The sequence below is a fragment of the Pteropus medius genome, unplaced genomic scaffold, assembly GCF_902729225.1.
Source record: "Pteropus medius unplaced genomic scaffold, Ma_sr-lr_union100, whole genome shotgun sequence".
Classification (NCBI taxonomy): Eukaryota; Metazoa; Chordata; class Mammalia; order Chiroptera; family Pteropodidae; genus Pteropus; species Pteropus medius.
The window spans coordinates 15,589,004-15,612,669 of NW_024349519.1; the positions used below are offsets into that span (position 1 = coordinate 15,589,004).

The 23,666-nt window shown below is 34.1% G+C and overlaps 1 protein-coding gene across 15 annotated transcripts in view; it reads left to right on the forward strand.

The window, feature by feature from the left end:
- The window catches only part of SOX5 (SRY-box transcription factor 5), a 907,668-nt gene that overhangs the window by 822,112 nt on the left and 61,890 nt on the right, over nucleotides 1–23,666 (forward strand). For all 15 annotated transcript variants that reach the window (XM_039882498.1, XM_039882492.1, XM_039882491.1 and 12 more), the window contains one exon: nucleotides 17,083–17,229. In XM_039882498.1, coding sequence (XP_039738432.1) covers nucleotides 17,083–17,229 — 147 coding nt within the window. The remainder of the gene's footprint in view (nucleotides 1–17,082; nucleotides 17,230–23,666) is intronic.

Sequence of the window (23,666 nt, forward strand, 5' to 3'; positions counted from 1 at the left end):
AAGGTCATTTAGGTTGGAGTTGGTGTGTCCCATCTATCTTTCCTTGATGTAAAGAATGACAGTTGAAACAGGATTGAGCTCATAAACAGTCATCTGAATATGAAAAAGAAGCTAGCTTTGGAGTAGTTGGGGAAAGTGAAGGGAGAACTACCTTTTACAGTAGGACTGGAAAATGCTGTGCTTTTCGCAAAGTCAGTGAAGGGTTGGCATGATCCTGCAGCTTCTGTTTTACAGTAATCATTAATTTGAAATGGGCATTACTTGATTTGGTTGATTTAGAATCAGGTACTCTTTCCTGTTGCTTTTATCCATATGTGTTTTCAATGCCTGGGGTAATTTTTAGTAAGTATTTGTAAAAGAATCTAATATTTCCAAACTCCTTTTACTCTAAAATAACAATACTTCTTTCCTCTTCTAAATCTGTTCTCTTGCATTAATGTACAGAACGATCCAACACATGGGAACAAATTAGGAGAAAAATTGTTTTAAAGACATAAAGCTTAATGTGGTGCTAGAAAACAGTGATGTTTTCTATTTCCCTCTTACTCATGTACTTTTTTTATTATGGTAAAATATGCATAACAAATTTATCATTTTAACCGTTTTAAACATTTAACCATATTAAATGTTACTAAGTGTACAAGTAAGTAGCATTAAACCCCTTTACAAGTAGCATTAAACCCCTTTGTAATCATCTCAAATGGGAACTCTGTACCCATTTAATGATAACTCCATTCTCCATCCCCGCTTTCATCAGCCTCTGGTAATTTCTATTCCACTTTCTGTCTCTATGAATTGGCTCATGCTAGGTACCTCATGTAAGTGGAATCATACAATATTTGTCCTTTTATGTCTAGTTTATTTCACTTAGCATGATGTTTTCACGGTTCATCCATATTGTAGCATGTATCTCTCAACCCTGCATTTTTAAGAATGACTTTAGCTCTTTCAAAAACAATATTCATTTACAAATATTAAGAATCATGGATATATACATTTCCCTCATAGTAATTATAAGTAATATATAATGTCATATGGAGAAATGTTAGACAACTACTGGATAGATATAATGAAAGATTAAAGTCTTATAATCTTGGGGAAAATTATAAAAGTCTTCTCATTAAGATAGAGATCTCTGTTCAGTGATATGTTTTAAGTGTCTAGAACAGTACTTGGCACATAATAGGTGCCCAATAAATAGTAAATTAATCAATAAATTTAAAGCAGGAAAGCAGAAAATACAATTGTTATTTTTCTGGACAACTTTGATGATATATGAGAAATATGTCCTGTGCAATTGAAAAGGAAGCCTGTTTTGATCAGAGGAGCTAATGAATGTCAAAACACATTATAAATGCAAGATGCTATTAGAGTATGTTTTTTATTATTTTAATTGATTTAATAGTAATGTGTGATTTGGGTAGTACAATTGGCTCCTCTGAAATATATATTTCTTAATCTATTTAAATGGTTTAGAAAACCAAGATTAGCGACTATGAATTATAGCAAAATACAGATTTTTTAAAATATGATTAATTTTTAGTATACATTATACAGGAAAGACCCATTATTTAAATGAGGATGATACTCAGAATATCGAAAATTACATATCCAGATGTATTCTATAATTGATTTTGAATCACTTTTAAATCATGATAAAAAATGATTAGGTCAATGTTATTTCAGTTAAAAGTGGGCTGTAGGTGAACCAAACCCTTTCAATCAATTCTTCTCCTTATATCTAGACTAATCTTGTGGAAATGCAAATCTAATAATGTCGTTCCTCTTCTGAAATTGTTATAGCTTCCCAACTACTTTTCCAAACATCTCTCACCTGACTGGAGCCTCACTGCCCTCTTTCCAACACTCAGTAGTTGTCATGTTCTCTTCCACCACAAGTTTGTTCTGCCAGTACTTTCTCCTGTTCCATGTACGGAGTTACATCATCTCATCCTCTGACCTCTAAGCAATTGTATTTATAGGGAAGCCTTTCCTTTCCTAATCTGCCTCGGCGTATTACAGCTCTCTCTTACATGCTCTTACAACAGCATGAATTGAGAAGAAAACCAAACCGAAACATTTTTTACTGGCAATAGCCAAGGGGAAGGAGAATGAAATGCTAGGGAAAGTATCCTCTTGGATACTTCTCACTTCCTTCCTGCCCTACATCTGCAATGATATATCATCAGAAGAGCCCAGCTTCTGTCAGAAGTACTATTAGAATTGCCCTCTTTGGGCTTGTGTAACACCTTGCCCCAAAGCCTTGACCCTACTACTGTATTAAAATGACCAAAAAAGAGGTTAATAAGGCATGGAGGTTAAGAGTTTGGAGTTCTCTAAAAGGATTTGGATTCTAACCTTAGCTTCGCTTCTTACCTAAGTGACTTTGGACAAATGACTTTTACTTTCTCTATCCTTCGATATCTCCTCCAAAAAATAAGAATAGTATCTATTCCCTGAGGTTGTTGAGAAGTTCAGAAGATATACAGCGTGGGCCTGGCACACAATTCACATCCTATCAACTTTAGCTATTATAATTATTTTTGTTGCTGCTGTTATCATTGTGATTAGATTTCTCTTGAAATGTAGATTAATTTATCTTAATTGATGTACTCAAATAGCCAACACTATGTTAATAGGTGATATTTTCTTTAATTTTTTATTTTTCAATTACAGTTGACATACTATCTCACATTAGGTTCAGGTGTACAGCATAGTGATTAGACACTTATATAACTTATGAAATGATCACCACAATAAATCTAAAACCCATCTGACACCATACATAGTTATTACAATATTATTGACTATATTCCTTATGCTGTACTTTATATCCCCATGATTATTTCATAACTACCAATTTGTATCCCTTAATTCCTTTTCTCCCCTTCATCCATCCCCCAACCCCTCTCCCATCTGGTAACCATCAAAATATTCTCTGTATCTATGAATTTGTTTCTGTTTTTTTTGTTTATTTGTTTTGTTTTTTAGATTCTACATATAAGTGAAATCATATGGTATTTGTCTTTCTCTGTCTAACTTGTTTTATTTAGCATAATACTCTCTAGGTCCATCCATGTTGCATATGGCAAGACTTCATTCTTTTTTTATGGTTCAGTAATATACTATATTGTATGTATATACTACTTTTTCTTCATCCATTCATCTGTGGATGGACATAGGTTGCTTCCATGTCTTGGCTATTGTAAATAATGCTGCAATGAACATACGGATGCATATGTCTTTTTGAAGTTGTAGTTTGAGTTTCTTCGGATAAATATCCAAAAGTGTGATTACTGGATCTTTCTTTGGTCTCTTGTTACAGCCTTTTGTTTTAAAGTTTGTTTTGTCTGGTATAAGGAAATATTGCTACCCCAGCTTTTTTTAATTTCTATTTTTGTGAGATATCTTTTCTCATCCTTTTATTTCCAGTCTATGTGTATCTGTCTATTTGAAATGAGTTTTCTTATCCATTCAGCTACCCTATGTCTTTCGATTGAAGCATTTAATCCATTTACATTTAAGTAATTATTAATAGAAATGTAGTTATTGCCTGTTTATTATTCATATTTTTTATTTTTTCTTCTTTTTTAAAGATGTTTATTTAACATTTCTTGTAATACTAGTTTGGGAAGCTCTTTCTCTGTCCTTCAATTCTAAATGACAGCCTTGCTGGTTAGAGTAATCTTGGTTGTAGGTCCTCGTTTTCCATTGCTTTGACTATTTCATGTCAATCCCTTCTAGCCAGCAGAATTTCTTTTGAGAATTCGGCTGACAGTCTTATGGGAACTTCCTCGTAGGTAACTAACTGCTTTTCTCTTGCTGCTTACAAGATTCTCCCTTTGTCTTTAACCTTCAGCATTTTACTTATAATATGTCTTGGTGTGGGCCTGTTTGGGTTCATCTTGTTTGGAACTCTCTGCACTTCCTGGACTTGTACATCCGTTTTCTTTGCTAGGGTAGGGAAGTTTTCCATCATTATTTATTCAAATAGGTTTTCAATTCCTTGCTCTCTCTCTTAGTCTGGTACGCCTATGATGTGAATGTTGGTAGAGTTGATTTGTCCCTGAGACCTTTTAAACTATCCTCATTTGGGGGGATTTTATTTTTCTTTATGCTGTCCTGATTGGTGTTTCTGCTATTTTATCTTTCAAATCGCTGATTCGGTCCTCTGCTTCATCTAATCTACTGTTGATTCCCTCTAATGTATTTTTCATTTCCGTTATTATATTCTTCATTTGTAACTGGTTCTTTTTTTATGTTTTCTACCTCCATTTTTATGTTTCCTATTCTGTTGCTGAAGTTCTCACTGAGATCATTGAGCATCCTTATAACCAGTGTTTCAAACCCTGCATCTATTAGATTGTTCGTCTCTGTTTTGTTTAGTTCTTTTTCTGGAGCTTTGTTCTGTTCTTTCATTTGAGACATATTTTTTGCCTCCTCATTTTGGCTGCCTCCCTGTATTAAGTAGAGCTTCTGTTTCTCCTGGTCTTGATATAGTAGCTTTATGTATTAGGTGTTCTATGGTGCCCAGTGGTGCAGTCTCCCTGGTCACCTGAGCTGGGTGCTCCAGGGGTGTCCCTTATGTGGTTTGTGTGTGCCTTCCTGTTGTAATTGAGCCTTGATTGATGTTGGCATGTCAGTGGGAGGAACTGACATTCTGGCTGGTTGGTTGAGAGAGCTGGCCATGATTAGACTGGAAGAAATGTTGTACAGGGGCTGACTCAACAAAGCAGGATGTGCTTTAGCGAAGCTCGGTGCCTGCCCATCTTCCCTTTGGGTATGTCATCTGTGGAGGTGGTTGAGTGGTACTTTCATTTGGTCTGAAGCTGGCCACTGGCTGTGTTGGTTTTGGGGCCTTTTGTGAAGGTCTCTGGTGCAGCCCAAGATCAGCTGCTGCCTGTGCCCTGCCCAAGACCACTTGATATGAGCTACAAAGTGATCTGCATATCGTCGCCACTAGTGCTGGGCTGGGAGGTGCCTGAGAGAGGTTAGGCTGCAAACTTAGGCCAGCTGACACTAGTCCTAGGCTTGATGCTTCTTAGCAAGAAGTACAGGGCACACCATGGCCAGATACTGCTTGTTTGTGGTTTGTGAATCTTTGAGAGATTTTAAGAAAGTCTAAATCATGGGCCAAGACAGGCTGTTTGTATGGAAAAACCACCGGAAGAGGCTTGGATAGGCCCACAAGTTGGGCGAGACAGCATCTCAGGGACACTACAGGGCAGGCCGACCAGTGTTAGTTTTGGGGCCTTTTGTGAAGGTCTCTGGTGCAGCCCAAGATCAGCTGCTGCCTGTGCCCTGCCCAAGACCACTTGATATGAGCTACAAAGTGATCTGCATATCGTCGCCACTAGTGCTGGGCTGGGAGGTGCCTGAGAGAGGTGAGGCTGCAAACTTTGGTTGATGGAGATTCAGATATGGCAATCACCTGTGTCTGCACACTGGGAGCCAGTGGTTTCTGCCAGCATTTCTTTCTGGGAGAAAGCTGCCCCTCCAGCCCTTTCCTTGAAGCTGGACAATTCAGTTCCTCCCCATAACTCTGTGGCACCTTTTGAGATGCTGCCCCAGCACTGGAGCTTAGAGCAGGTAAGTTCATCAGCAAGTAAGTCTGTGCATGGACCTTTTAAAACGAAAGACTGGGACACCAGAAGCCCTCCATCACATTCAGCCACAATCTTTACTGGTTTTCACAGCCAGAAATTATGGAGACTTTTCTTCCTGGTACTGGAACCCTGGCCTGGGAGCTTGATGTGGGGCTAGGATCCCTCACTCTTCAGGGGTCCCCCACTGCCACACGTGGGTTTGGGACTAGCTCGTTGAGAGTCCCCACCCCTCCTACCAGTCTCAATGTGGCTCCTTTAGTAAGTTCTTATTTATAGGACTGATCAGCTAGACTTCAGGCAACTCTCAGTGGTTTTCCTGTAGTTTAGTTGTAATTTTGAGATGGTCATTGGAGGTGGTAAGCACCACGTTTTCCTATTCCTCCATCTTAACTGGAAGCTCCTCAATATGCAATATTTTCTCCATCTTAAAGATATACAGGGGGAAAAAATAAAGAAAAAAATAAAGGATAAATCTATAGGAAGAAGTCTTTTAAATTTTAACCCATCATATGTGTTGTCTGCTAGTACTAGCAGTAAAACAAAACAACAACTAAAGAAAAAATCTTGAATGGCTGTGTGCTTTCTTCAGGGAGAGTATAGTTCTGTCACCAGAGATTAAAGAAGTCTTTTACTCTTGAAGTCTTAACCCCTGTTCTTGAAAACTGTCATTGACTCAGAGCTTAGGATACATCCCAGTTTCCACTGGCCAGCAAGTAGGGGAATCCCAATGCGGTAGAGGGAGGTGAAATTATTACATAACTTTTAAGTTTTGAAAGCATGTTCACGTAGTAACATGGCTACTCATGTGGTAAGTTTATATGGCATATGCTAGGAAGAGGACTATAAGAGATATTCAGACTTCTGAAACGACTTGCTGTTTAACCTTTGGCTAGTTACTGAAGTACTGTGAGCCTTCATTTTCTCCAATGAACACACGATCCCTTAAATGGCATTCAGACTTCCAGGCTAGCACATCATAGTTAGAGAAATATCATGGCTCTTACATTTCTCCTCACTATATATAGTGACATGTATTTTCAAGAATTCAGCAATTATACATTCTGGAAGTGAGTCTGTTTTTTAAAATATACAAAATGATATATAGTCTGATTCAATATGAACTAACACTCAATTTCTTTTTATATTGAGATAAAATGCTCACTATTTTTAATGTTTCGATCATTGTTACACTCCCCCCACCCGCCTCCAATGAACTGAGAGAAAATGAACAATGATTTCACAATTACGAATTTAGGCAAAGTTAAATATTTGCTTTAAAAATCTTTCTCATAAAACTTGGCTTTCCTATATTAAATGATTAATATTTGGTAACAACAGAATTATTTCCCCCTGGTAAACAAGCATTTCTCTTCTTATTGTTACTTTGAAAGGAATTTCAGCAGTGTTTTTCCCATAAATTAAACTAATTAAAGATTTGAGTACAGTAACTGATATATAAAGATTTGAAGAGCTTTTCAGCCAGTGGCCTCCTTACCTTGCCAAATGGAGATGTATTTACTGGTTGATGACCTCAGGAATAGATGCAGAGTGTTCATCCTCCCACAGTAATGAACAGCAAGTCTGGAGCAGCATAAAAAGGGTCAATCGAATAGGTCATACATCATATGGGGAGGCAGATGTTGGAACATATTGTAATGGATTACTGTGCAGTACATGAAGATGGCTTGTGGAGTAGGAAAAACGAGGAGGGAGTGAGAGAACAAGAGATAAACTATCAGTTGGTGTTTTCTTGCATGACTTTCGCAAATAGATCTGGTTCTTTACGGAACCGTTTCAATTATAAAAGTCAAAATGTTTTTCCTAGCTATTCAGGATTTATTGGTGTGTAATAAAATGAAGAAGCCTTTTAATTCAGTACATTTGAAATCTTTCTTATTTATATGCTTCAGTATCTGCAAAGTGACAGAAACAGCATGAGAGCATCATACCTGTGAAAAAGGTCTTAAGATTTAAGTAAGTTTAAATGTATTCTTTAATTTTTAGCAGGATGCCATTTTCACACTCTCTCAACGCTCCACCCTTCATTGATAGCTCCATATTCAATCTAAGTATCACACTGAGTAGGACCAAATTTGGAATAAAACAATAGATGGTCTACATTATTATTAATATTTGGTGATAGTGGCTGTACATAAATAACATTATAGCTTTCGTACATGTATTCACTATAGCTTTTTAATGGTAAAACTGTACTATAGCCACACATAATATTTTACTTTTGTATTCCAGCTCTTCCAAGACATGTTACCCAGGAGTGATATATTTAAGGAGATATGGGTCATAAATGTAGCAGTTTCTGCCTTAGAGCCCCTACCAGCCAGTCCCGTATTTCCTCAGGCATGTTTTTCCAGTGGCTCACCTGTTTTCTCTGAAGGCAGACATTCCTTCTCTAAAGTGGATAACTTTTATTTCCCGCTGTGGCTTGTCCTTCTGCCATCTCGAACTCGCCTCTGGATGTCAGCGGACCCTCCAGCCTTTTGGAGGCTTTGTCCACTTGAGTTATTTCCTTGCATAACCTGCTTCTGAAACTCATATTCTAGTAACTCCAACTCGTTCATTTTTAAAATCATGCACCATTGATATGGCTATTAGTTTTCCTCCATTTGAACAAATTTCTAGTAACTCTGAGTTTACTTACTCTTTCAGTTTGATACATTTCTTTCTTGCCTTCGAGTTTCCTTTGGAATTGTGTCCAAATACAAAAGATCCTGAATCTCCCACATTGTGCCTACTTACTCGAGCTTGCTCCTGCAAATGACTGTGTAGTCCCTGGTATGCAAAGACTGCCACTCCCTTCACTCCCTTGGGAAACATTCCCTAATTGGAACTTTAAACTGGAGATGAAGTGAAAACCCTTACCAAATTCTCCCAGGCATCTCCCTCCAGTCACCTTCTCCCATGATCTATGTTAGAGCCAGTAAAGCAGTAGGAGAAATGCTTCACACCCCTAGCCCCTACCTCACTTCTATGGGTTAACCACCAAGGAGGTTAGGAGAGAACCACCTACTCCCTACTCCAAGCCTTTCATCCTTACATAGACTTGACCAAGAGTCTCTCTCAATCTTGGTCAAGAGCTAGCTGTCAGCTCCGTCTAGGCTTCATTTTTCCAAGAGTCACCTTAGTAATTAATAAAAGTCATCAACTTTTAGAGTGCACTTTGGCATGCTGGTTTCTCTTGAGTACAAGAGCTAGTACTCCATTGATAGACACTTAGGTTTCTTCCACTTTTTGGCTGTTGTGACTGATGGTGCTCTGAATGTGAGTGTATAGATATCTTTTCCAGTCCCTGCTTTCAATTATTTTGGGTGTATACCCAGAAGTGGGATTGCTGGATCGTATGGTAGTTCTGTTTAATTTTTTGATGAAATGTCATACTGTTTTCTGTAGCAGCTTTACCTTTCCCACCAGCAATGCACAAAGGTTCCAGTTTCTCCACATCTTTACTAACCTTTGTTGTTGTCTGGTTTTTTGATACTAGCCGTCCTGTTATGAAGTGGTATCTCATTGTGGTTTTCATTTGCATCTGGGTATTTTGAAGGTATATTTGTCAAGATTGGAGAATGAAATATTTTATTAAATACTTCATTAACTTTATAAAATGTAAATTTTTATAAATTTGGCATGTAAATATCTATTTGTACTTTTGCCTTGGGATCCAGTAAATTTAAGACCTATCCCATTTTTCTTACAATATACTTGAATAACATCCAAAGGAAAAACTGACAATGTTAGAGAAAGAAGTCTATGTTTAAACTCAAGTTGCTCTGATAATTTTCTGTGAAGAAATACTGTGAAAAATAATGTGCAAAGCAAATTTATTCACATTGAAACATGCTGATATGTTTTCAGAGATTTTCTCCAGTACATTAGTTTCTCTTTAAACTCCACATTTAAGTTACATTAAGAAGCCAAAATTAAGCTATAAAGATAACACTTATGGAGCCTTGAAATTGCTTTCTAAATTTTTTCCTCACAAACGTTATTTTTTGTCTCTTCCTTTAAAAAAACAAATGCTTTTCTTACACATCATATCTAACATGTATCTTTCAAGTTTGATTTAAACTTTAGAAGTTCACATTAATCTATTTTTAAAATCATAATAAATTACAATGCACACATTTTAAAATCTCTAATCCAATTTCTGAGAGCTTTGTTGATCACCAGGGGTGATAAAAGGCTTTAATTTTCATCCCTATACCTATTTAAATTATTGGAGTGGGTTAAAACAAACTCATTGGTCTTATTTGATCAAATATCAAAAATGAGTAAAACTCATTTATAGTTATAGTATACCTCTTTTTTCTCTATGTATTGATGTTTGATATGTGATTTCATTTGGAGAAAATGATTCTACTTGTAAAAATAATTTTAAATGATTTAGCAAAAACAGCATTAAATGGACGTACAGTCTATTAGCACTCTTCATTCAGATATGGCAATGTAAAAGTCCACTTTTTTTTTTAAGAATCAGTATGTTTTACCACATATCATTTAGGAAAGATGACATTTTCAGTCATAATTTTAATGTTCTTTTTTTTTTTTCTTTAAGTATTTTTTGTACCCAGCTCTCCTATCTAGTTTGATGAAGTGGTGATACGAAGAGGAAAGATGTGGGGAGTAGGAAAGAGGGAGGGTAAGGATAAAGAGAGATGGTAGACATGACTTATTTTGTACATTAATATTTGAATGTCCCTCTCTTAATTCATGCCTGTAGTAGGGGAATATAAGATAGTTGGGTCAAACTATAAACTGTAAAATGCTACTGGTTCTTGAGTAATTGTCAGTATGTAGTGTCCTCCCTGTCTCCTGTACCTTTATTCAGATTTTTTTCACACAAAGGGGAGACCCAATAATAGATCACAGTTCAAAAAGAAAATTAAGCTTTTATCTTACCAATAAAAAAAGGATCCCCAAAAAACAACTAACATATATAGTTCCTACTAAAAACCTTTTTATCTCAAAATAATAAATATAAAAATTCAGTAATGGTTTATATCCATTTATCAGAAATAAGGCACGTTTTAGTTCTCTTTTCCAAAATATTTAAGAATATGCTTTAACTCTTTGTTCTTTTTAAAAGATATTAACTTTTTTTCTAATCTTTATCTATTTTTAATTCTGCTTCTAATTCCAAATTGACTTATTTACTGTTAAATCATGGCTGCAATGAGTATAAGATCTTTTGTTCTTATGTTGATAAGGTTTTGCAATTCATTTCATTGTCCTTTTTTAAATAAATGAAGTGAATGAAAGAATAGAATGGATGAATTAATGAATTTTATCAACATCACCAATAAACCTTTTTTCTAATTCCTCAAATAATAAAAAACATGCCAATTTCTTTCCAGATCATTAAAATTTAAAATTTGTATAGTCGCTATCATTATTAAATATATATTAAATATACAGTAGAAATGTGTGCTTGTTAAAAACAAATGACATTTTATGCAATTTATTTCTGTCTTTATTCATTTCTACTTTTTCTTGCTTCTACGATTTTCTGAGACTGAGTTAAATAATAGAGACATAATCCTTGCCTTCAAGAAGTATACCAGTCAATAAATAGTTTGAGGGAATAAATAGTGATAGATATTTTCATCAATACCTGATGCTTCAAATCCAAAGCTCCAGATGGCAATTATGAACTAGCTTAGTGGCCAATGGGAAACGTTTTCTTTTTAGGAATATGAAGAAAATAATTTCTTAGGAAAAGTGGCAGGAATTTAGTGTCTAAGGAATTAATGAAATAATTTATCTTAGAATTTAAATAGGCTCTTTTGTGGAATTTCTCCGCCCTTAGCAGTGAAAAGTACTAACCACTGGCTTAGAATATCTGATTAAAATACAATTACGTCTAACTGTGGGTGAAAAGCCATGTTACCCAAATACAATTGTATTGGTTTTTTTTCTCCAAATTAGCAATTAATTAGTGCAAGTTAATTAGTACTATTACCTGTACTAAATAATTACTACAAGTTAAAATATCTGTTCTTTATCATCCCATCAGACTTCTTTTGACCCTACACTGGACCATCTCAGATTAACACAGAGAATACCTACTAATGAACTGTCAGTCCATTGCCTAGAAGTGCTTTGGTACACATGGTGCATTACAAGAAAAAAATACTCGTTGGGTTTGGTTAAGATAAATTCAGTTTAAGCTCACATTGTTATAGATACAGTATATCATACTCTTAATACTTAAAGAAGTATTTAATGAGCTATATTTTAAGTGAAGCCTATGATTGAAAAGACAATGCAAAATTTAGGAAAATTTCTCTGTATGATTTACTTCTTCCTTTTATAAAAGAGAAAAGAAATATATGTGTTTTGGCTGTCTTACAAAGATAATACAATGACTGTATACATTAATGAGAATGTGCGATCGGTGAATACTTACATATCGTTTCTATGAAATGAAGACTTTGTATAAATTATACTTTTCATCCTGTGCTTGTTTCTTTTTTCTTTTCCCCAATTAATATGAACTTGGAATCAGTTTTTCTCTCTTCATTTTCACCGCTGTTATTTCAACTAAAGTTACCATTAAAATTATCACTACTAATTTTTGATATCTTCATAACTGATAAGCTTGCGTTATCTTTATTTTAGTTAAAAACATCATCTATATTGCTCTCAAACTTTCAGTGGCTTTCTCCTGCCTACATATTAAATTTGAACTCTTTTGCCTGTATTTCAAGCTTTTCTATAAGGTGAACTTAGCTCACAAACCCAGTACTGTTTTACTCTTCCCAGAGTATCCACTCGATTAGGTCATTGTCCTTTCTACCACCTTCTCTCTACTGCTCGCTGTTGCACACTATCCTCTACATTACCTTTGCAACAACTAGCTCCTGGGCTTTTCTTTAAATTATTCTCCCTTTTTAGAATGCTACCTCACTTTTATGCTCAGTTTAACTACAACTCTTTTATGAAAACATATTAGAATGCACAGAGTCATTTCCTTTTTGTTCACTCCTTTTAACAGTGACATACAGTTATGGTACAGTTACATCTCATTGTTTTATGTTTAGCAATCTTTACTTAAGGAAGAAATTATGTTTATACATTTTTTGTATACTCCACTAAACCTATCATAGTCCAGAGTATATAGTAGGATATCAGCCCATATATGTGACCTAATTAGTTTCTTTCTTATAAAACTCATTAATAATTATTACTTATTAATCAAATATTCTTAGCCATACATTTTCCTGAGTGTTTTATACATATGATGTGATTTATTTCTTACAGCAGCCCTAGTAAGCTCAATTTTATTTATCCCGGAATTTACAGATTAAGCACTTGTGCCTCAGTTTAGTTGCCCAAAGTCACTAGCTCAGAGCTGGAATTAGAATCGAGGTTTGCCTTACTTTTAACTGCAGCACTAGAAATAAACACTGTCGTCCTTGAAGGAACTCAGAATGCTGAAAAAACAAAAATATAGGTTTATAGAACAGTTTGAAACAAAAGTGAGAGTTACATATATCTATACTTATGAACATATAAACATCAAGAAGACATTAAGTAATCTATGGATAAATTCAATGAAATCTTATGTGATTGTTTCCTTTATAAAAAGAAATCATTGTCCGAAGTAATGTAGGCATAGGTGGAGAAAATAGAATAAGAATGCAATATTTTTAATAATATAAAGATTGGAAAACCTAATTTCTGTGGAGTTGGGGAGTTTTAGAGACCAAAACAAATCTCTAACGCATTATTTTCCAGTTAAGAGTTAAGTTATTCTACAAGGCAAAAGAGTTATTCTGTTAGTCTGGTTAACTTCATGATATGATTGCTTTCTTTAAGCTTTAGCTTTTTATGTTTAGGGTCTCTCAGTTTCTTTCTGATGTTTAGAACAACAACTGATAAAGTATATTTATCATAATACATCTTATATTTAACTCTGGGTTTTATCTGTCATCCTTTAAAGAAAAATGTTAGTCAGATTTTGTTTTAAACTATGTGCGTGTATGTACGTGTGTAAGTAGATTATACAGTTCACGGGATGCTTGTTACTTTGGGTGGCTTTACAATCTCCCACCATGTTTCACCTCTTCTCTCTCAACAAAGTCAGCCAGTGGTTCTGTGATTGTAGACCTCAGTACAGACACCTATTATTATTCTTGATTTTACTTCAAGAGCATGTAATAAATGAAATGAAATATAATCTCTCGACTCTGTTGTTTTAAAATTAGTCAACACACACATTTTAATAAATAAATAAATAAGTCACAGCAGCATTTTCATTTTTTTTGTAAGTTGCCCAGCCGTACATATGTAGCCAGGTATGAGAACTACTGTCAGCCTCTTTAAATCCACTGCAATTTCCCATTAACTTGTGAATAGCCAAATTAAGATCCAGCAGTATTAAATTTTCTGTTTTATTTTATCTGTGCAGACCCAAAGTCATTATATTATCTAAGACCTGAGTCCCTTTTATGCTTCTGTAATGTAATGTAAATTTAAGAAGCACATTATTAGGCACAAATTAAAATGTATTGGAAATAGATATTTCCTACTTCCAAACCTTGGCCAATAAGGAAAATAAGATGTGCTTGGTGGCAAATACAATGATCTGGAAATAATGGGAGCTGGGGAAGAATACCTCTATATATTGTCCTCTTACATAGAGAAAGCCAAATATGAGGAAGGGGATATGGGAGACTGAGGAATAAAGGGCTACCTTGACTCTGTTAGAGTAGTGGGCTTATGAAATTTTCATCATAAATTACTTTATATCTTTGTATTCTGTAGAAATACCAGTAAGGTATACTGGTATTTCTTGCAGAAATATTGATTTAAATAGGTCAACTATTTTACAAATTTATTTTCTTCTTTTTCTACTAAAAAATATTTTTAGGACAATTTAACTCAGATAAATCTTAATTCCATATTTAGAAGGTTAAAAAATAATGCATTTATCTGAATGAGGGAAGAATATGAATGATTTTTTTTATTTCAAGTATATACCTTCTTCAACTTTTAAATTCAATATAATGTTCCAGGGAATATTTACACTTATATTTTCAATAGTAATTCATATGCTTTTTTGGAAATTGTAAATCTCTCCATAGTGCTCAATATTTAAACATTGAATTACCTTTTATGAGTGATCGGCCCATCTATTTATTTAAAAACACAAATAGCCAATAAATTTTAATATTATGAAATAAATCTTTATAATTAATTTAAGTTTTGAATAACTATCTTGTTCATCTTTTTCTTTTTACCTAAATGTTTTTTAGGCATTTTAAATCCCATGTCATCATTATTTACAAAACAATCTTGTTTTTAGTGTATATGATACCAGTAATGTGTTGTTATCCTCTAGGAATAATACCCACTGGAATCATTTTGAAAGACAAAGATATAACATATAATCCAGTATGAAATTTATAACATTAATATATTTAACCAGTGTTTTATTTTATTTTATTTTTTATTTTTCCCCCTCTTTAATTCCCTCTTCTCCACCCCCCTGACCTATGGATGTTGCCATTTCCCCTTAAGAACTGGACCTCTGAAGTTGAGGAGTCCCCTCCCACACACTCGTGGCATGCACCTGGGGCCTAGCTCACTCGGGGCCTAGCTCACCTGGGGCCTGGCTCACCTGGGGCCTGGTCAGTGACTCCACCTGGGGCGCGAATCCAGGATCTTCTGCATGTAAAGCAGACGTGCTAACCATTACACTATGGAGCCACCCCCTAGCCAGTTTTTAAAAATACATATATAGTTTTTAATTTAGTATTAGAACATGTATTTTACTGGACGGACTTTTAATTTGCAAAGTCATATCTTAGGATATTTGGTTATTTTCTTAATGACTACATAAACAGTTCAGGATGATGACAACAAAAAATACTTTTTTGAATTGTGGAATATAATACATTGGTTTTTAATACAAGTGTGGGAAATGGATCAGTTCTGAGACTTAAAAAAATAACAAATCCCAGCCATTATGTTTGACACCATATTCTTTTATTCTTCATATAATTTAAATATTATTCTTCTTTCTGATTGACTTAGATAAGAAATAATATAATTATTTTAACAAAAAATGGGGGAAGAAATGATCATTATTGGTAGTATAAATATACACTCGGGTTTTTTTTGTCTGGAACATATTTTGCATTACTTGACATAAAAAAAAAACCCATAATTTTTATCAATAATTCTAATCTCTTGTTTTCATTTAGACCATAGTATCTGGAAACTGTGAACAATGTATGTGTATTTTTACACATACAGACATATATATATACCTGTCTTCAGTTTTTATTATTTCATTTACAGAGAGACCCTGATTATCAGGGTTGGTGGCTTGTCCTGAGCAGTTTTATCCTTTGCAATTTCTCTTTCAGAGAAAAATCAAGATAATCTAGAAAACTATTTCACAGTACTTTTCCTTAAGAGCTATTTTCTTTAGCATTGGTCTTGCCATATAGGAGTTCTAGCTTTCATAGTAAAAGCTATCCATGGAATCTCAAGACAAATGAGAAATGAGAAATTGGATTGACATATATAAATATATTTAATAATCGCTTCCTCATCCAGATTGTAAAATTTTCACAAACTGCTAAATGAAAAAGTTTTAATCTAAATGTTTGATATGAATATTTGGATGTAAAACAACCTCCTTGTTTTAAGATATCATGCAGCTCTCATTATCAAAGTAAAATTTTTCTTTATTATTAAATTGACTTGTTAAAGAATATTTTATTTGTTATTTAATAAGAATTATTATGTGATGACTTAGTGGAAGAATGTGTGTTTTAGACAGTATTCTTTAAAACCCTAATCTTCAAGATAATTTCAGATTTGTCTGTGTTTATATATCATGAAGTAAAGTAGACTTCTGGCAAGCATCCAGTTAATTTTTATCATTGTAGGTAGACTGACCAGATAATAGTTTTTCAAATATACTTCTTGCATTCCCTCTCAATGACTTTTTTGTATTTCTATACAACTAATGATCACACACACAAAAATGTTACAGGTACCTATTTCAACAAGTCACAGAAAGAAGGTACAGGACTTGAAACAATATGGATGATAAGAAAACTACCATATATATGAAGCTGCATTCTTTAGTAACACACTGTGTAAAATTTAAAATAGAGCAAAAATGCGTCTTACCTAATATGATACATGCCTTCCATGGACATTGGGAAAGAGTAAATACGGATGACTGTTATTTGCTTAGAGTTCCTGGACCTGCTGAAGCTGAAATCCCTTTTATGTGATATTTGTCATTTCTCCTCTGAGATGTACGTCATGGAAGTTGAGGTGACAGCTTCTTTCTTTAAATATTCCAGTGTTCTAAACAAAAATATCTATAGAAAAAATACTACATCTGAATATAGATACTTTCTGAGGGGTTCATTTATTTTATTACTGATAGTTTTTATTTTATTTTATTTTATTTTCTCTCTCTCTTTTTCCTCTGCAGCAGTTATATGCTGCCCAGCTAGCTGCAATGCAGGTATCTCCAGGAGGAAAGCTCCCAGGCATACCCCAGGGCAACCTTGGTGCTGCTGTATCTCCTACCAGCATTCACACAGACAAGAGCACAAACAGCCCACCACCCAAAAGCAAGGTACCATTTTGAAGAAGCTACATGTCTTACCATTTAGACATTTACTTTTCACTCAGTGATATTTATTGAACATCTATAATGTGCCAGCAACTGGGCTAAATTCTGGATCTTCAAGTAGATAAAGATCTGGTAGGCTAAATGAGGTGTGTGTGTAAATGTTTGTACATTATTTAGTCATTAATTTATTCCACAAACATGCATTTATAGCTATAGTAGGAAATGTGAGTAATACAAAGACTTATAAGATAGGTATACTGTACCCAAGTAACTTACAATGTGATGAAATAGATCCCTATGCTCTATGATACAAATTCTTACAAAGAATTACAGATAAAGTGTATTGGATGTTATTAGGATAGAGAGATTACCTTCAGTGAGAGATCCTGGGAAGGGTTTCCCAAAGGAAAGGCAACTGAAATAGAACAGAAAATATGAGTACAACTATATGTACAATGTTTGATTTAAATATCAATGTGATACAGTATAGATATAATTTTAGCTGTATCTCTCATCCAGTGAGATATCATGTAAAGTTATGAAGATAATAATAGTGTTAGGAGTAAGATTGTTTAGAAATAATTTCATTTGGGAGCTAAACAAACATTCTGAGAGAACATGGAAAAGGATCAGGGGAGTTTCAAATAACTTGTTTCTTGGCTTAGAAAAAAAGAGATGCAGAAAAATTATTTTTAAAAATTTTTGTGTTTGTGAAAATCTTACATGATGATGTAGGAATATGTTAAGCTTTCTATGGATGAAGTTAGAAGAGTAACCAAGTAGTTTTCCCTAAGATTACTCAGGAAAATAATCACATATTTTCTGACTATTAGAAAATGTTCAGTAAAAAAACTGAAACAGTTAATGTGCCCAAATAACAATGTTTTTTCTTTTGCTGAATTACCTAGAAAATTGCTTCTGTTCTTCACTTCATGAACACCATGATGAAATGTCTAAAGAGTAATAGTTTAAGAGTAATCACAGATGAAAAAAATACAGACAGATAAAAATTAGAAAGCACTGAGAGAGAAAAATCCAAGAATTTTTTTTAAATCCTCTATTGTCCTGGCAGATGCCTTTCACAGTTAACATTAATCCAGAAAATATATTGAGAAAGAAAAGGGATCAGTTGGGAAAGTACACTTCAGCTTTTATCTTCTCAAAACTCCAAAGTCCATTGCTGTATTGTTAAGAGATAAATATATTTGGAAGTGTAATTTAAACTGGACAAGGATCTTAGAATGTGATTCACCAGCAATATATGCAAATATGTAGTGCAAAATATTGTACACACCACTATGATATTAGAAAATATAACATATGCCACTTCCAAGATCTCTTTCATCTGTATAATGGACCTTGCATGCTCGGTACTTAATGTATACCTAAGGCCTAGTTTGCTTTTCTTTATAATAACAGCAGAACATACATTTTTGAAACTTGGTAATAATTATAACATTTATTCAATAAAATTTAATTTTAAAGTAGTGATATTTTGGTGTCTCCACAGACCAGTACTTTTAATATATTATATGTACAGGCTAACTTTGAGTAAAATAAATAGCTATAGCAGCATAATCATTATCAAACACAAATATCTCTATAAGATATTATTCTCTTTTTTCTTTGATTATTAATACGATTTTACATCATGCTTTATAATGATGCTTTACATTAGGACATTTTATTTTACTATTTATCATTTTTTTAAAAAATTTACTATTAATGTCATCTTCCCAAATCACTTAATCATGAAGATTTTGATATCAGTTAACCTCATTTATTATGCATCCATCCATCCATTCATTCATTCATCCATTCAGATGTTTATTGAACAGTTGCTACAATGATACTTTCTTAGATAACCATGGCAAATGTAAAAGTGATTGAAGATTTCCTTTGGCAAGATTAGGACATTGCTTTATGAACTATATGATTCTAGACATTCCATAGAACCCTATAGACTAGGTACAAAAGACTAGTTATTTAAGTAATATTAAAATGCTGCCACATTTTATGGTTTCATATACCTCTTTATTTAGTACTAGTGAAAAAGTGAATTAATTGTGTTTCTATAGCTATGATTATACATAATTTAACAAATATATTTACAGTGTATCTTTAAATTTCAATTACTGTTTGAAAAGCAGCCCACATGAATTTTCTATCATATAGCTTAATAAAATTGTAGATGTTACATATCCTTCCATCTGCAATTATTATAAAGTACATGAAAAATTTAACCACGAATAAAGTGCCTCTTTTTAAGTAACGATGATTTAATGAAAATATGTCCTTTCTTTGCTTCAGTGTCCTTAGCGTACTGTCTACGATCACTCTTATTGTCAGAAAAGATATCTAAAATATGCTTGTGTTTTAGCTCAGCGGTAAAATTTAGTGGGTTAAAACAGCCAGAGCAATAAATATCATCATTGTCATTTTAGTGAAGGACATGGCCAAAAAATTAAAACCAACAGTAAATAAAGAGGACCCATTTCAAAACATGAATTTAATTTCTTATAGCCTGGAATTGACATTTATACAAAGCATAATAAATATTTTGACTTCATAAAGATATTTTACTTATAAATAGTAGCTATCATTTATTATAATATTTATATTTTTATACAACCAATTCTTCATATTCTGGGGGTATTTTCTATGTGCTTTGCTAATGAATTTTCATGTCTACGTTACTATATTATAGAATTATTTTATTAAAAGGCTTTGTGTTATCTGCATACCTTCCTACCGTAGGCCAAATTGATTGTTTACATTGAAAGTAAATTTATTGTTTGGAACGATGGAATTGTAAGCCACATCCAGGTGGTGGTATAAAGAAAATGACCTTATTGGCAGCTGTCAAAAATCAACCATGTTCTCTGCCTACCCTTCTTCCCAGGTGTGCCTTTGCCTTTGAATCACAACTCTAGAGAAGGACACAAACAAAACTTATTTGCAATTTCCAAAAAAATGGAAAGGGGGAATCAAAAGGAGGGGGCTCCAAAAGACTGTAAAATTGTACAGCATGAGTCCTCTGATGCATGCTGTTTTCAATCTGCTGTGTGCCAGTTGGAGGCTTGGGGAGTGTGTGTGCGCGCGAGAAAGGATAATGCTGAGAAATGATAGAGTGGCTGTGACCTCCAAGCTCAGCCTGGAAATCCAAGACATTGATTTCACTTAGCATTCCTGCTGAGAAATCTGGCGGAGTTCAGTTGTAATAAAAGAACAAGATTCTGTTCTAATGGTAATGGCGTATGACAGACATATCACTTTGTCCGTCCTCAGCACCAGAGAGAGGAGAATTGGAGAAAGGTCACCTGACCTGCCTGTGGTGTTGTACCGAGTGCTATACTGAGCTTTGAACTGCCGCCTAGGAACATAATTATTTATAATATTAAATGACAAAGAAACCTTTAGAGGACTCCCAGTGAACCTCTAAAAACTGCACACAGGATTTGTGGTCTGTAAATGTGAAAATGTGAAAAGGAATCCGGTCTTTTCAAAATCTGCATTGGAGAACATGGATAGCATTGCTTGTTGAGTTATATGTCCTTGAACTTATTGTTTCTGAATATTTTCATTAATGCCTGACATATTGTCATTGGTGAACTTTTCCTTTTTTATGCTTTGATTGTATTAGGCACAAGCAAAGAAAAAGATTTTTTTTTTTCCTTGTGGTCTGTTTTGCCAAAAATTCAAAATTCAGATCATCAGCAGATTTTTAAAGTTTCTCAGGTGTTACATAAAACCTTAATACATGTACACTTGCCTCTTTAGCAATTATTTAATTTTTTCTCCAGGAATGTTTTTCTCATTGACCAAAGGAAATATATTTAGTTCTTCAGAGATGTCCTAGTTCTCCATGTGTGTCCTCGCAGCTGCGTTTATGACTAAATATTGGTAAATAACTTTGAAAGAAAATATGAAATATTGAACTCTTGTGCATAAGAGATCCTGTTTAAAAGAATTTTTAGAAATAATTCTACTTCTCATATTAAGGGAAATTATTTAATTAAGGTGTTGTTCAGCAGTATTGGTCTGTGAATCTCATATGTAATAGTGCTGCTATGACTGTGCTTGTGGTTCTTAACAGATATTTAAGTTAATTTATTTATAGTTTAGGATTCCATCACAAGATGGACACAATGTATTCAGTGTCTTTTATTTTTGTACCACATATTTCTTTATTTAAATGATTTTCTGCATTACTCGTAGAAGTATTTTATGAACCTAGATAGCCTTTGCCTTGTTATAATAATTGATCTCTTTATAATAATTGTAAGACTAAGTTATTTTTAATAATAAAATTAATATCAACCTTAAAAATCTTGGGAGGAGAGTATTTTTACTCAGTTTCAGATGCAACTCATACAATTGTTGGTAATGAATAGGCTTATAGTTCCATGTTATCAAGAAATCCTCATATGTCAAAGATATGCTAACCATTCGAACTTCATATTTGAATTGTTTTTCCTTGGCAGAAGTAGCTATCCCTTGGGAAAATTATAAGGCCAACTTGCAAATACTATTCAATGTATCTTGGTATTTGATGAAAACTTATATATTGCCTGCAGTAATCAGGAGTGGTTAGTGTGAAAAGCTGATGACAAAAGAGAATTTCTGGGTGCTTTTCAGTTGACTGCGCTGTGACCCTAGTCATACCCCTGGTCACAGTTGTGTCTGTGTCAATGACAGGAGCACATAGATTGTCCAAATCAATTTTTTTGTTGTTCTTTTCAAATACTCCTGGCAGTGATGTTCCTATTTGCTCAGCAGTAGCACCTGGAAGTTATGACAAGAAAAAGAACTATTTTTCCAAGGAGCCAGAAACAGCCCTAGCCAGCTTACCAGGCACAATCAGATTCTTTCAGCTACAATATCCTTATAAATATTGTTTCAAATTCAGAAGCAAGAAGTGGACTATATTGTTATCTGATCCTCTTTCGCAGGCACAGTAACGAAGATCTTTTATGAAGCTGTGTGCTTGTGTTAGTAATGTTAGAAGTGCCAGTGACTCCTATTAGGGCACCTATTTTTTGCTGTAATGGTACCAATCACATAGTTTCATGCTATCAAGTAAGCATTATATCAATACGCACTGATGTGCAGGGTAGAATTCTGTAGTTTAATACTATGAGTCATAAACTGTGGTACCCATACAAGATAACAGCAATATGTTATATGAAAAGTCAGAGAATAATCATGATTCATCCTAATTGAAAATTAGTTCTCACAGGGGATTTCAGAAATAAAGCTTTTTTGCTAACTTTGAGACAGTGTTCTATAATGCCAAGGGAAGGGGAAGGCTGAACGTAAAAATGCACTGACGGTATAACGACAACCAAGTCAAACCACCACCAACACTAACTATAAAAACACTATTTTTAATATTTGACATAAACATCCGCCAAGATAAAGCACAAGACATCAAAGAGATTTTGTAAGTTTGAAATAGAGTGCTAAGGCTTCCACAGGAGTATTTCCATGATGAAAATTTCAAAAAGCACTTCATTTAGTATTTTCACATTTATCTGGCCATGAAAAATTTTGAGGAGTAGTAGTTGCAAAAATGTAATTTCCAAAAATGTAATTGTCCCTTGACTACCATTTGACTTATTCTTAGAGCTTTCCAGGTCAAGATCTCGAATAATTATTACTCACCGTACAGGGCTAGAACTGGCCTCTGAATGTAGTATCTCTAAGTAATCCACAGTGCTTAAGTACTATTAATAAAAGAGCAGCTGCCATTCATCTATATATGTAAGATCAAATAAAATCACTGATCCATCCTGAAACTCTTGGATCTGGTATTTTGTAGATTTCATTTCTCCTAAAACTTCAGAACAGAAAACGATGTTAGTCTCAGCTAATTATAACCACATCCAACTCAGCCATTTTCTATTCTTATGCTTTAAACAGCGTCTAGCATATCAATTAAATACTAGAATCTCCCTAATACCTTGCTTTGTACAGCTGCTTTGTGCTTTGTTGAATAGCTGTTTAACACCCCTCTCTCCCCCGTATTTCAATATCTGTGAAATAACTATTTTGTGAGCCTTTGAGATGTGATATACATGTGTCATATGCAAGAGGTGAATTCATTTGAGAAGAATCACCCCATAGAGTTAAACTGTAAATGTGGCCCATTATCATTATCATCACTTCCTGAGTGGGACATATTTACAGTGGATATAACATAGTCGCCCTGTCATTTTAAATAAAATAGTTTTCTTTTTGTAGTCCGATGTTACTAAACTGAAATATGTTAAATGAAGTGTTATCAACAGAACCCCTGTGATGAGCCTCCTCCTTTCCTTTTCATCTGCATTCAGTTGACAGGAATCTCAAACAGCTAGGTACTTAAACAGAGGCTTTTCTGAGCACAGTGGTATTAAATATCCAAGTAGGCCATTTGGTGATATATTCTTATGACTCAG